We start from the raw sequence: 14,661 nt of genomic DNA, 5'->3' as shown, positions 1-14,661 counted from the left end.
AACTCGCCCCCAGCCGTACTCTCAATGGCGCTCATGCATCCAAGCTATTGCATTCAATGCATAGCTCCCTTCTCAATCCTACCAATCAACAGTGCGGCTTTTACGCACTAATTTATCAGCTCGCGCCTCCGATGGGCAGCTACCTACCTATCATCGGTGAACGAAACTGTTGCAGCTACAACCACTGTACGATAAGTACGCGGTTATTACTGCTGACAATGATGACGATGAAGCTCTACTCATAAGTTTACTGAAAGCCCGGAGACTAGGCTTTCCTGGTGAGTCCCAGGAAGACTGAATGAGTGAGTGGGTCATCGAAGAGTTTTCAGTCTAGGGTCTTCAATCTTCTCTTGAATTGTTCTCCTCACAATGTCACCCCACGTGCCTAACAGTCACCCTTATGTAGGACAATAAAGTAGTATTAAGGCGTGAAATTACTGACTGGACGGTCTGTGGTTCGGACCCAACCGCATCATCATTAACGCCAAATGATTGCTGTTCCTAGTGAAGATGGGACTCGAGGCCCATCATTCTCCATAGTTGGATAAGTTCAAAAACGTACGACTGGCTTTACTCATTCGANAAACGTACGACTGGCTTTCCTCATTCGATGAATTCCCAACCATATCTCCGTTTTCCCGTAATCTAACTCAGTGTTTTTTCCACAGAAGAATTGTCCATCATATGCGGCTTTCGTGATTCCGGTACAGGCTCTGAAGCCTACCAGAAAAGTGTATCAAATATCTCCTTTTTGTCACACAGATAGTTTGAGCCAGGAACTTTTGTCCACATTGCACTCACTGACTTGTCTGAATCAGTAAACCGTGACGGAATGGCAGAGCACTCGGCGACTCTGGTTGTGCTCTATGCTTACTAACGATCGATTGGAGTTACTCAAACGATCCAGTATCAAATGTACGTAGCACTCGAATGGTACAGATCTCGAAGGTTTGTTTGCTCTCCCGATGGCTGTTTTCGTGTACGTTTCAACACTGGCATTTGTTAACCAGCTATAGCTGAACACTTAATGAGCTGTGGAAAGACTCTATTCTGAAATTTTGAGCAGGCTGTGTGAGTTTTATTTGATTGGAAGGCCTGTGGATGTGATTACTTTTAAAAGGAACATTGTCTTTTCGGGGGTTCTGATGCACCTTTTGGGGAATGGTGTCTCCTACCATTGTCATTTATTCCTGGAGAAAAAAAATCATTCAGCTGTCGCAAACTTTCGGTGCCTAACTGCCATGCCACCCGGAGGTTGCACGAGGGCTGAGATACTACCAGGTTGCCCAAATCTAGACAGGGGAAGTCGAGAGCTAGAGGTCGGGTTCGAACCACGAACCTTCCCGTCAGTAAATTCGCGCTCCAACCATTCGGGCCATCTCGCCCCATTTTTTTTGAAGAGCTTGGTCACAAACATAAAAAGTGAATACAAGCGGCGAATACGAAAGGGTAACAGGAGAATATGAGATAAAAAAGAGAAACGTCTCATTCGAATTCTTGCCGCCAACAGTTCCAGTCAGATGAGATGAGTCCCAACGTATGTAAAAATTATGGTATGGAAGCACGCGTCTAAAGACCAACAACCGAAGAAGGGACAAGCAATGTTGAATGCTCTTCAACGCGCGGTAGGCGCTAGCACAGTCAAGACTCGTACATCAGGCACAAAGTGTCCGTCATACTGGGTCTGGTGTGAGGTTGAATGGCGAAAATGTACATTCAGATACTAATACCGGTACAGATACTTCTCTAGGCAGCCAAGCATCGGTGTTGAACACTGATATAATGCTGTCCATGATGATGATGATGAGGCAAGCAAGCTACGGCCGAAACGTTGTGTGCATCAAATTTCAACTCATTCTCGTTAGCGCCTTCCGACTGCGTCGACTTGCTCAACTATTCGTCGCAGTAGTTGTTGGCGAGAATCCTCATCTTTGTTTGATCAACAATCTAAAAGCACACTGGTGTATGGCGATCAGGCACGTGTTTATTGTGTTTCCACATAGTTGTTTACAGTATGCAACCTTGCCTACACATATTTTCGCTTTTCTGATAAACAATACATGCGTGTTGTTTGTGTTGTAGACAACCGTTCCTTACGACGACACCGTGTTTTTGCAGTTCGCAAAAAGTTCACATTCGGGCTATGCTATTCACCATAAGATGTGTATTGTCCGTCAATTTGTGAAATAAGCATGGAAGTGAACAGGACATCGACGTGTGTATGAAGGCTTCCTCCCAATTTTTAGGTTATCCACTAGGGACCCGGCGATATTACTTCAAGCCAGTTGACATGCCCTTCCAAAGTATGTGAACTGGCGTGTAGAAAGACATTAACACACCATTTAGCTACCCGCTTCAGTCCAGACTACCTTGCTTTTTTGTTTTACAATCTTGCTTCCGCTGAAAGTAGGTGGTTTACCAAGGTTACCCTGTAAGCATCGAAGGAAGCATACGTCAAACTTGCGTTAGCATTTTCAGCGAATTAGAATTCAAACGTGTGCATTGTCTGGGGTGACGAGCTAATAGTAGTAACTCTTCAGACCATGACTCAGATATCCAAGCGAACCTCCAACCTGTGTGCCGTTCGTTTTGTCAATTGATGGCCTTCTAGTTTGGGCTTGAGGTAGCCCAGTGTTTAAGACGGCAATTTACTGACTGGGAGTTTTTTTTGGTTCGAACCCAAGTACGGTATCGCGGCTACTGCTGCCTATGCTTGGGAAAACAAGCAGTATCTCAGCCCTTATGCTTCATTCGGATGGTATAAGAGCTAGGCACCGAAAGGTTGTGTTACAGATGGACGGTTCCAGATTCCGTTTAGAATTCAGTCCTGTATCTCACCGCTTCACTCCACTCGTGCTATTTTTGCAGGATAGCAGAAAGACCGGTACTTCACCTAATGGTAACCAAGCCTCCGGGCAGAACGCCACCACTGTACCGGTGACACAAACGGACTCGGTAAACGTGGTGGAGCAGTTGACCGCCGGTGGTGATCGTTTGGCAGGTCTTTGTTTGGCTGCCGTTGGTAGTGCAACCCTTCTGACGCAACAAACGGAAGAGAAGTCCAAGGGCGAAGTGGTCAAATCCGTTGGAAGTCGACCCGAATTGGTCTCACTCGAGGCACTTGGAGGCACAGGGGCTGACGATGCGCCTGGAGGTCACGGAAACGATCCAGCGCTACAACGCACTGGAATGTAAGTGTATCCATTAGTTCGGCTATTTGACGATGTCGCGGTTTGTAGTTTGATTATCACCAGTTTTTAGTCTGATCTGGTAATTCAGTGAGATCCCTCCATGGTATGGCTACTAGCTCTGGTGCTTTCTGGAACCCTGATGCTCACAAGACGGATTTCTCTGTAGAGAAGTCATCCTTTGTCATGCGCGAACTGGGAGTCCAAGTTCCATAGGTCAATTGTCGTCCACTACTACTCTCAGTACTAAGTATCTCGACTAAAGGCTTTTCTTATTTGTCTTATCTCATCTTGAAGATGAAGCTTGTGGTTGTAGCTCAACAGCTATAGTCTTATTTTTATCTCCAGCAATAACTGGCTTCCCACCGATGCTGGCCAGACCACTGAATCTGCACTTGCTAGCCTGAGATCCTGATATTCTCATAATCTTACTGAGCGTTACGTGCACTGATCTCTTTCAATGTCCTTAGAGTTTGTCCTGCTCGCCTTCAAGCGCCGTTTGCTCATAAGAGGCAAAACACAAGTGTGCGGCTTTCCACAACAGGACTTTTGCCAAGTTTCAACTTGTCTGTTTATCTAGTAATTCGTCCATTTGTTCCTTCCAGGTTAGCAGAGGGGTCGATGCAGTTCTGCAGAGGGGATGGACACGTTTTCAGGGACTGCCGATATTGGTAGACATTTTGTGACCAATTAAGACGCAAGTTCCGTAAGACAAGCTAAAACAACTGAATTTGACGCTAACCAATGTTTGCCGCCAAAAGCTTCAACGCTATTTCCTAACACATTCGTACGCTTAAGTTTCATGTTGCAACTTACGCGACGTCTCCATCGTCTATTTCACACCATTTTCAGCATATTCGGTGGTCTCGCCCGCGATATTCGTCGTCGAGCTCCGCACTACTTGAGTGACTTCACGGATGCCCTGCATGTCCAGTGCTGTGCCAGTTTCATTTTCCTCTACTTTGCTTGCCTCACTCCGATCATCACATTCGGTGGTCTTCTGTCGCAAGCTACAGGTGGTTACTTGGTGAGTCGTACATTCGGTCAATCGGTTTCACCCCCATCCTAATCACGTGGATTTGGCTATGTCTGTTCAGAGTTTTCGTCATTGTCCAGAGTGGCGTGGCCTAACGTAGCGTAGACCAATGTTTTATCCAAGAACCTGTTATGTAACTCCAGCCTTTGACCTAGTTCAATCCCGTTGGAGCACACGTGACGGAGTAGGCCGTTAGACATCCACCACTGCGATTGGTCGTCCATAGTTGCTTGTGATTGTAGTGTGTCTGGTTTCAGGTTGCTCCCATTAGAGTACAACTTGTCTGAAGACAACCTACACACTGAGAACAGGCCCGCAATGGAAACGAGACGTGTTACTCTGACCGAACTACCGTTTGTCTATGCATCATTTACTTGCCTATATTCATCTGACTTTGTGTAAGGCACATTCTCTGATCTCCTAGACCTCGAGATCACATGGGAACTCTTTTTCAAATATAACTGAGTGACTACTTGCCACCGTCTGGCTTTTGTTAGCCTTCACCCTCACTAAGCCTGTGTTTACTGCTCTGGGTGAATATTTCATCTGATGGTAGCAGTACCAAAAAGTGACCGAAATGATTGAACATCATGACTAATTTTGGTATCACGTCGTCAGTACACATTCGCCGACTAAAATATGAATAAGGAATGAAATTAGAAGCAAGGATTGGTTATTTTATTGAAAACATAGAAAAACAATTTATAGCTTATTAGCAAAATCTTGGTCTTATCCTATTGGATGTGGTCAGGTGACCTAGAGGTCCTCTGAGTGATTGGGCCCGTGTATTTGTATCACATGACAAAGGAAGGCTCAGAGCTCGTACAAATCGTCTTTGACAGCATCATATCGGATTTGGTGACCATATTGTGACTGTAGTTAGGCTGTAGTTAGGCTGTAGTTAGGCAACGCTGTTAGATCTATACTACCAACCAATTAGGCACTCTGTAGATAACGTCAAATGGCTCGTTTGGATTGATCACGTGACCGGTCCCAATAATATGCCAATAGCTATCAAGCCATTGGGTCTAGTGTTATTCTGGGGAGAGAGATGCCCACATATTCCCTGAAAATTGCTGTGTCTTACGCTTGACATATTCCACCGAACTACAGTGAGAGAAAGAATACAGCTGTAAGGAATGTCGTCTTGTCTTTGAGGCTTAATTTGAGCAAAGGTTATTTTTAGTTTTATGGTATGAAACAAGCGGTATTGACTTTGTTGGTTTTACTGCCACATGATTATGGAATTCTGTGAACTGCCGCATCCAAATGGGCTCTCTGTTGATAGATCTCTGGATTGAACCCCTGTATTGTGTCTAACTATTTCAACGTCCAAGATGTGGGCTACGCAGCCGATTCGTTACAGTTTTTCGGGGATTTATAGGAGAACCATTGAGTTCTCTTGGTTGCCTGCTGAGTGATCATTTATAGGCAAACTTGAACTCGACCGACTCAATGCGAAGATTGGGCGTATTCATTTTATCGACAGTACGTAGATGTCATTTTTATGCTTGTATCAAACAGCTCCGACATAGAGACTCTCCTGAACAATTTAACCTGGCGCCCCCTTCATTCGGTTTTCTCACTGGGCATTTCGTACTGCAGGTGAGGTCAATGTGTGCTGGAAAGTCGAGAATTACCTTTGGGACTCATTAGCAGAGCATCTCGGAGGTTCGAACTCCAGTCTGGTATTTCAAGTGTAAAACGTTTCGTGAGCGACTGAACATTAGAGACGAAGTAACTCAGAATAACACAGGTTATAGCGTCACGTGGTTTTCCACCGATTGGTTCCCCTAGGGGCGGCTCCGAAGATGGGAAGTTTTCTCGCTTTCGTGCTACTCATAATTGGTTGATTTGAGATTTGAGAATTTTGCAATGGAGATTTCCTTTGTGCTTGGCGATATTCTGGGAACTACAGGGAATCCGACTTCTGCCATTCAGGTGCAAGTTGCAAATAAGCGTTATGTATTGTTAAAATTAATACTCATTATTTCTGGATTTCCACAAAATCCAAAATTCAATGAACCTTTTGGCTTCACCTGAGACCGTTGTCAGTTGGGGTACTGCGGTACAGTGAATGCACTTCCTGAGGCTTAAAATGGCACTACTGTATATAAGAAAAAAAACCTTTTGTTCCAATTGGCTTTTCCATACCAGTAATTTTCCATATATTGACTGATACTCGATCACTGGGTTTTCCGGAAAACAAAGGACTGAGTATACGAAAGCGGTCCGAGAGGTAGTTGTTTTGTCCTGGGGATGAGGTCTCTGTGAACAAGGATTGTTTTAATCATCTCTTTGAGATGACTACCATCTACACACTACTGTATGTACTACTATATACAATTGAGTTGATTGTGGTAGAGATAGAGATACCGACGTCTCGCTGTATATAGCTATCACCTGCAAGATATTATCTGTGTGATAGTATGATCCTGCACGTGGTTGGTTCCGAGGAAGGATTTCTCCAGAATGGAACATGTGTGGTGCAAAGACTACTGTCGAACACTTCCTCCCCAATCGAACAACATCATCGGAGACGACAGCGTACTCATATAGATTGGCCAGATTTTCTTACCACTGGGCGCGCGTATTGGTGTCGATATTACTGTTATTGTGATTTTTTTATCGTTCAATTTACTTAACTTCCAGGGTACAATTGAAAGCATCCTGTCCGGCGCAGTTGTCGGTATTCTGTACTCACTGTTCTCCGGACAACCACTCACCATCATGGGCAGTACTGGACCTGTGCTGATTTTTGAAGGCATAGTTTATCGGATGTGCCAGTGAGTTCTGCATTTGTTCGTAGAAAATATTGGTTTCCACCTCGTCGTTTTAGTACGCATTTCGAACGAACCCTGCCTAAGGCCTGAGACCACCCACTCAAATGATAAACGGCCCTAGTCTAGTCTAGGATGATTGGTGTTTAATAGGTTGGCTACTTATCATATGATCAACCATCAGCCATCACTGCGGTTCGATATCAATTTTCTCCGAATTCACAGGAGACAACTTTGTAGGGTCACAGTTATCCAGATCCTATAACCATGACCTTCATGTGATATCCATAGCAAACTGCTATTCGCATCTTCCCCATGGTTTGGGAGTGTCCTTTTCTGTTTCATTCAGTGAATCCTGTGAAATGTTTTATCTTCAGTCCACAATCATCATCATCCTCGACAGCATGACATCAGTGTTTAGCACCAATGCTTCACTGCTCTACAATCATGATTTATTTGAAAGCCTTATTGTAAAGCCTTATTATTCTTATTGACGGGGAAGAGACTTAGTGCTAGCTTACCACAATCATTCCGAGGTGCCTATACCTCCAGACATTCACACAGGCGACCTGGAAAGAAACTGACAACAAGAACGCCATTGACATCGGTTGGCAGCCATATCTTGTAGTGTCTCCAACCAGGCACAGTGAGGATCACGCGGTCCCCATCCTGGGAGGCTAATAGTACCGACAGCACCCAAGCGTTTCGTGATCTCCTTTATACTCCTCTGCCAAGTCAAGGGTTGGCCACCTCTCTGTTTACGCCACCCTGAATTGGGCATGGAAAACAGCACTCACTCTCTGCGGCAAGCGATGGTTCGGCATACGCACCACATGTCCCAACGAACGCAGCTTCTGATACTGGACACATTCTTCAATGGAAGTACCCGTTACACAACCGAAAACGCGCTTTCTACCTGCCTCGTTACGGGTTCGCCGGCACCAAACCACACGAACGATGGCTCTGAGACAACCATTGTCGGACACCTGAAGACGTCTCAGTTCCGCTACTCAGTCCACAGGCATGCAAACGATCACCTGCTGCTGCTTTGTATCGTGGCCTCTCTCCAAAGAACGCTTTCCACATTCCCGTTTCAGTGAGAAAGCGAACACCATAATAACAACTATTTTTAGTAATCGCTCACTGAGTTGTGGAGCTCACCTGATTGATATCAAGGTGCACGTGGATCCAAATCGGATTTGTTCCACATCATGGCAAGATGCTGGGACTCCTATTCCCTGAAGACACTGTGCCTCGTGCACTAACAAACACTCCGTACAAAACCTGTCCATATGTTTTCCGTTGTTCGACCACTAGTCTCATAATGCGTTCCCCCCTCTGTGTCACCGTCTCATTTTCATGAATTTTTTTCTCGGATATGCTCCGTTGTTGGGTTTGTGTTTCTGACTAACAAACTGTTATTCATAAGCTAGTTTTGTCTGATCCTAGACAGTTCGCTAAGTGTCTGGGAACTATCCTACTTGTGGTGACTGGATTAGGAGGATTTCATGATATATCGACGTTATTTGAAAAACAACTGCTGAGTCTAATCTGTGGGAATTTGGGGTTGGCAAATTGCCATAGACTGGATTGTTTGTTTTTCCATACAAATAAGTCACGCGCTGTTTGAGTTGTTTGGAGGAATGTACGACGGAAAGGTGATCGCTCGGCTCCCGTTGTACAAACTGACTTGGTGTTGGACGGAAGCTCGGTTGCATCCGTTGTTTACAATATTTTCCAGTAGAATGTGCTGCTCAATGTCTGTCTTGTTTCATTTAGAATGAAACTTTATTCCTGTGATGACACTTATCAGTTTTATGAAACCACCCACGGCTCCATGACCATTTGGTGTTGTATTATCAACTGAGGCCGATGTATATACGGGGACTAGGCCAAAAAGCGAAGAAACCGACAGTTGAGCGTGGGAGGGGGGCTTTTTGAAGATTGCCATGATTAAGAGATTTAACTGCGATTCAGTTGAGTCTTTTCCTAATACCAACTTCACTCTTCTGCGCTGTATGTATTGCTCATTTTCATATCAATCTCGTTTTCGGGCAGTCATCCTCTTGTTCTGGTGTAATTATTCCTATGGCTCCACACCAGAGGGAGAAAATACTTGACTGGAGTTTCGCTCTTGCCAGAGCTCATCAGCACTGCATATTCAATGGCCGTGTCGAAGTTTGAACTCCGGATATCTGACATACGAGGCGAGCGTGTTACCACTGCACGATTAGCTCACGTTAGACGCATCCGAACTTTCACGTCTGAACGGACGGGCGCGTTCACGCTTGATTCATATCGCTGATCATGTACGTATAGAAATTGGACAGATCAGGTGTACCTACTGAACTCAGTGCTGGACAATTCCAACGTTCCCATCAATTTTCTTGGTATTTAACTGTTTTGGCCTCGTTTGGAATGTTGTGACTGAATTGTGGCGAGGCTGGATATTTTCTGAAGTCGAAAATTGGGTGATCATTTGAAGTTATTCCTTGTACTCGGGACAAAGAAATCCATTCTAGCCTTCTGAGTAGAACCGTAAGGTCCCCTTGTCCCATTTGGCGTTTTTCTCGCCGAAGTTGTCCATTCTCACCCACCTATACATACATACATATACTGAATATCTACGCAACTTTGGAGGTCGCAAATGACTCAGTTTTTTTACGGTAACTTTTTTGGAGCCGTATGTTGCAGCCTGTTGAATACACTCTAAGTATGATCGCTCCATCCATTTTTCAGACGCTTGGTATGGTCATATCTCAGCTTCCGATTGTGGATCGGTTTCTGGGTTTCCTTGATGCTTCTCATTATGGTCGCATTGGATTTGAGCGCTTTGGTCAAGTATATCACGCGCTTCACGGAAGAATCATTTGCCACCCTGATTGCACTTATCTTCATCATCGAGGCACTGAAGAAGATTTACGCTGTGTCCAAGTACTACAAAGTCAACTTGTAAGTTTTCTACGCAGCATTTCCCGGTTGTTTGTCCGAACACTGGCAGGAAATTGAGAATCATCTTTTTTTGGTTGCATTAGCTTCGATGAAGTTAATGCAGGAATTTCAGTGTTTCTTAGGTGTTTTGTCGGTCAACCTCACCTGTACCGTCAAAGCTGTTAGTCACTGGGTCTGGGTGTTCGCTTGGTGCTTTGTATAAGTGCGTTTCATGACTCATATGGGCAGGATATTCCGCGCCTCCTCAGTTGTTCTCAGTCCCTCAGAATGACGCTTAAGGCGAAGTAAACCGCGTTTGTCCAAATGAGGTTCTGAGTGCTGGTCGCCACATCTACATCGTTGAAAAGGTCATCGAAATTCCTCTCTTTGCCCATATAGAGATATCACGAGCTTCGATGACCACTGGTTTTCGTGTTGAGCCGGAGCTGATGAACTTTTCACTAGCAAAATTTCCCTTCCCTTTCATGCTTCTTCCAAATGTGGGATTTTTTGCTTTTAACATCGGAATGTTACAGATAGGGAGAGTGTCGATTATTCGTCGTTGATTTATCTCCAATGTGTAGTGGTGACTACAATAGAACCACCGAGTTCATACTTGACTCCATCACGTAGACATTGCCGCATCAAACAGACTTACGTGAGGACTGTGACGTATGAGATAGCTTTGCATAATCGTATCGTCATAATTGTTTATTTGGGACGACATCTCACATGAAGGTCAATCTATTTTCTCTGATTTGTGCAGCACATTGCCTCTTTCCAGATCGTCCACTTCTTCGTCCAGTTCGAAGTCAATGCTGTGTTTAGAAGGACCTTAAACATCCTATCTTCTTTACGAGTTTCGCTCTTTTTGGAGTGAGGCGTTTCTGTAGGTTCCCAACCAAGGCTAGTCAAACTTCGTCCAAAGCACACACTGTGGCTGGTATACTCCGCTATCGGATACGCTATTTGACGTGCGCAAACACTAAAATCTCGTATTATCGTCCCTTGTTTTTATGTTTAACATCCCATGTTACGTCATCATAGTCTGATAGGCCATTGTCCTGCGCTACTTGCCTGCTGTATTTGCGTTATTTTTAGACACGCCAGAAAATACATTTTTGATTGTGTTGAGGGTGATGGTTAGGTTTTCAAACAGGTTCACATGAATGCTGGTAACGTTCTCGACAAATTTATCAGCAGGTTGCTACAAATGCAAAATATGGAAAGCCAGTAGCAATCACGAAGTTTCCGGTGTACAAACAAACCAGCTAACAGCTAAAAGGGGTCAGAGGAGACGCGCGGAGTGTGCGCACTGACAATGTCGCCTGATTAGTGATAAAAAGTTTGCAATCCAAATGGTAGGCTCGGCGAACAGACCGATTAACCGATAAGTGTTCACGAGCTATGCATATTCCACAATATCGTCAATACCTTAATCGTACCTAACCTCAGTGAACTTCGAGCCACTATTGCACCAACAGATACATGACTTTAAAAGCCCTTTTGGGGTCAATCTTGTGACCAGTTTCTACGAGCTGGACCATTCGTACTGACCAGCGACCCCAGATAAGTTTCGGTTACTGCCCGTCCACTCAACCAACTGGTGTTGCCTTCCACAAGGGTAAAGCAGTAAGCAACCGTCGAACCAAACAGTACAAGTCGGTTACTCTGGGGCATTTGAACATAAGCAGATCACCTAGTAATCGTCAATCTGATCGTCACGCTGCATACATAGCGTCAAGCGGACCGTGAACCGTATCGTATTCATTCAGTCCTGTTGAGCTCTCTTTTCGCCATGATAGCATGACGTCAACTTGGCGGTGTTAGGGGTAGAAGTCAATTACTGGATCCAATGTTTGTGATTAATGCAATCTTTTCTTAGAAAGCTGTGTTCACCGCAGCTACATGGGCGCACTGACTACATGCAGCTTTTGGGTATTGCTCACGGTTAGTTCATTTATGAATAGAGTTCAGTAACTATATATGTTATGTCACTTAGATTTAGTGTGATCTCTTCGTCATTACCAAATGAACCTATCTGCGTAAACAAGTTAGGGCGGAGTTCCACAAACACACTGTGTGCTTGTTAATTGAAATTGCAAAGAATAATGAAATTCCAGTATGGACATTCAAAGCTTCGGGGGTCCCGTTCCCAGACCCTACACCTAATCTCCAATAAATTAATCGAATTATCCAGCTCAGCGACGACAGTTTACCCCTATCTTTGGAAAGACCTTGTCGAGACATTATCCCGTGTATCTGAATCATTTATACCACCACGTTTTTCGGTACAGTTAGAGGTCATGCTTTTTCCTGAAACTATGGATAACCAGACCACTGAATGTACCCACCTGGGGCGAGACGGACCAAGTGGTTAGGGCGCTAATTTAATGACCGGAAGGTCCGTGGTTCGAATCCGCCCTCTGCCTCTCGACTTCCCTTGTCTACGCTTGGGCGGCCAGGTAGTATCCCGGCTCCCGTGCCTCCATGTGGCATCACAAATAGGCACCGAACGATTTTACCCACATGAGAGCATCTGTTTTAGCAACATTTCAGTTCGCTCTGATCAATTTTTGTTACCACTACAGGAACCGCAAAATTCGACATATCTCCCTGCTTTGAATATGTTGAGTGGCTTTAACCCTAATATTTCACCACCACATGACAAGGGATCTGGTAGCTTGATCGTGGGCCGATATATTACGCCGGGAAGTTCCATCAGCAAATTTTCAGGTAAGCTTCCAGAAGGGAACATACCAGAGCTTGTTGAAAGAAAGCTCACCAAATGCCTCGAATGCGTGCTACCAACAGCCTCGGACGGGGCCATACATTTAAGAGCCACACGTATTGCACACCTGTTCGGTCGTGTACTCAGTGCTTCGTTCGGCCTCGTCCTGGATATTTTCAATTCAGTTTCACATCTGGCCGCTGACTGGTTGGCCCACCTACTCAAAGCAACAGGACACAAGCTAGATCGCTGAGGGCATTTTCCGATTCGAACACACAAACCCGAAGAGTGCAAATCTACCGGAATGTTATTCATGTTATATCCTTATTTATGAGTGCACCATTGCGTTGCACTCAAAGAAGCGTTACTGACAGAACTGCAGGCGTATTCATGCCACAGGCAGAGGCGCGCATTAGCAGACTACTCCGTTCACGACATTTTCAGTCTGAAGACAGACCTTCACTTGGGTGATATGCCGACTAAAATGGTTCAGTTTACAATAGAAAAGGAGAAATCTAGATACCGACGAATACTGTCACTTACATAAGAATTCGAATTCAACCAGAGATTCAGTTGAATGTCTAGTTTGTGGTGGCCCATTTTTGACGGTCTCGAATATCGTCCCAACTGAAACATGAGGTGTCCTTGTGCACCACATTCAGTTGTAGCAGATGATCACAAACCAGAGATGCAGCTGGATTCAGTCGACTGTCCTGTCAAAATCAAATTTTTATACAAATGGGAGTAGTTTTCGATATCTGTTCAGTTAGGGTTCAAGTGGAACATACGGTTGACGGTGGAAACTCGGGGACTGTGCCTACTTGCTGATCTCCTATAGGGGCGAGACCGGTCGTGGGCTGTCGAACCGTGTTAAGCAACCTCTAGACAGAAAAACTATTGTATAACTGAGAGTATCGTGGACCAGATGGTATTTTAAACCTCCATGCCCACTTGCATGAACGCAACGTGGTCTGTATGCTAGCTGATAAAACAACAAAAATCTGCCAGGTATCAGATAGCGCCACACCAATCCGAAAAGTTGAGAGAATGGGTCTTAGCGACGACTGAGGTTGTCGGTGATCAATCGATCAAATGCGTTTTGTGCATCCGCACTGAAATAGATAATATGTACCCAAATAGGTCACACGAGCCCCTTTGAGCATTGGAATCAATGGGACCACACAGTATGCAACTGATATGACTGTTCATAGTCACACCACCCTCGTTTGAACGGGCGTACTCCTGTTCTGGCGTAATTATTCCGGTGAGTCCACACACCAAAGGGTAGCACTGGACTCGAGTTTCGCTCTTATTAGAGCTCATCGGCAGTGCATATCCGATGATATGATGTGTCGAACCAGCAGTCTTCTGTGCCTTGTGGTCTCTTGTCAACAGTCCCTATCTTATGCCATTTTGTTCGTTCGCGTTGCGAGTTCTTTGTAATGTCCCTTAATTTCCTCCTTTTCACATTTTATTATTGCAGAATGCAGCTGGTAAATCTGTCGCTGTGCCCTGCCACATAATGTGGTTTATATGTTTGGATCTTCATTCCAGTTGCGTTTATTTGGCTATATTCGTTGTTTTTCTTCGATGAGCTTGAGCAAAATGCATAAGTTAGCTGTGCTGCAGCGTATTTTATACTCACTCGCACAGGAGCTGAGCTTGCCTTTTTTTGGAGTGTTTACAATGAGGCCGTGAAAAGGTACTGAGGGATGTGCCCTTACTAGCGAGTGCATTTTAGTATACTACTGAAAAGGGTTTCATGTTCCGCTGCTGTTTTTCCTCGAAACCGCATTCTGCTTGTCATTATCTCAGTTAGCTTATTTCCTTCCAAAAGATCTTTCATCTTTCTACTGATAGTTTATCTTCAGCTGTTTTGTTCGTGCACGAGTCAACTCACCCAAATACAAATGTTAAGGCAGTTGTTTGCTAGATGCTGACCAGCTGAAAAGAGATGGCGGAAAGGGTGATGATACGAAGTGTCGTAAGGAACGG

The 14,661-nt window shown here is 44.8% G+C and overlaps 2 protein-coding genes across 2 annotated transcripts in view; one reads left to right on the top strand and one right to left on the bottom strand.

Moving 5' to 3' along the window:
• Nucleotides 1–14,661, top strand: part of T265_11066 (hypothetical protein) — a gene marked incomplete at both ends in the record, with an annotated part of 96,370 nt that overhangs the window by 36,678 nt on the left and 45,031 nt on the right. Inside the window, 4 exons of the mRNA XM_009177614.1 lie at nt 2,869–3,191; nt 4,041–4,215; nt 6,877–7,010; nt 9,744–9,956. Of these exons, the coding sequence (XP_009175878.1) occupies nt 2,869–3,191; nt 4,041–4,215; nt 6,877–7,010; nt 9,744–9,956 (845 nt within the window). The remainder of the gene's footprint in view (nt 1–2,868; nt 3,192–4,040; nt 4,216–6,876; nt 7,011–9,743; nt 9,957–14,661) is intronic.
• Nucleotides 12,505–12,981, bottom strand: T265_11065 (hypothetical protein; the record flags this gene model as incomplete). The annotated part of the gene is made up of 1 exon (XM_009177617.1): nt 12,505–12,981. The coding sequence occupies one exon, from the start codon at nt 12,979–12,981 to the stop codon at nt 12,505–12,507; it is 477 nt and encodes a 158-aa protein (XP_009175881.1).

This window comes from Opisthorchis viverrini (assembly GCF_000715545.1).
Source record: "Opisthorchis viverrini unplaced genomic scaffold opera_v5_444, whole genome shotgun sequence".
Classification (NCBI taxonomy): domain Eukaryota; kingdom Metazoa; phylum Platyhelminthes; class Trematoda; order Opisthorchiida; family Opisthorchiidae; genus Opisthorchis; species Opisthorchis viverrini.
This window is presented reverse-complemented; position numbering and strand designations above follow the sequence as displayed.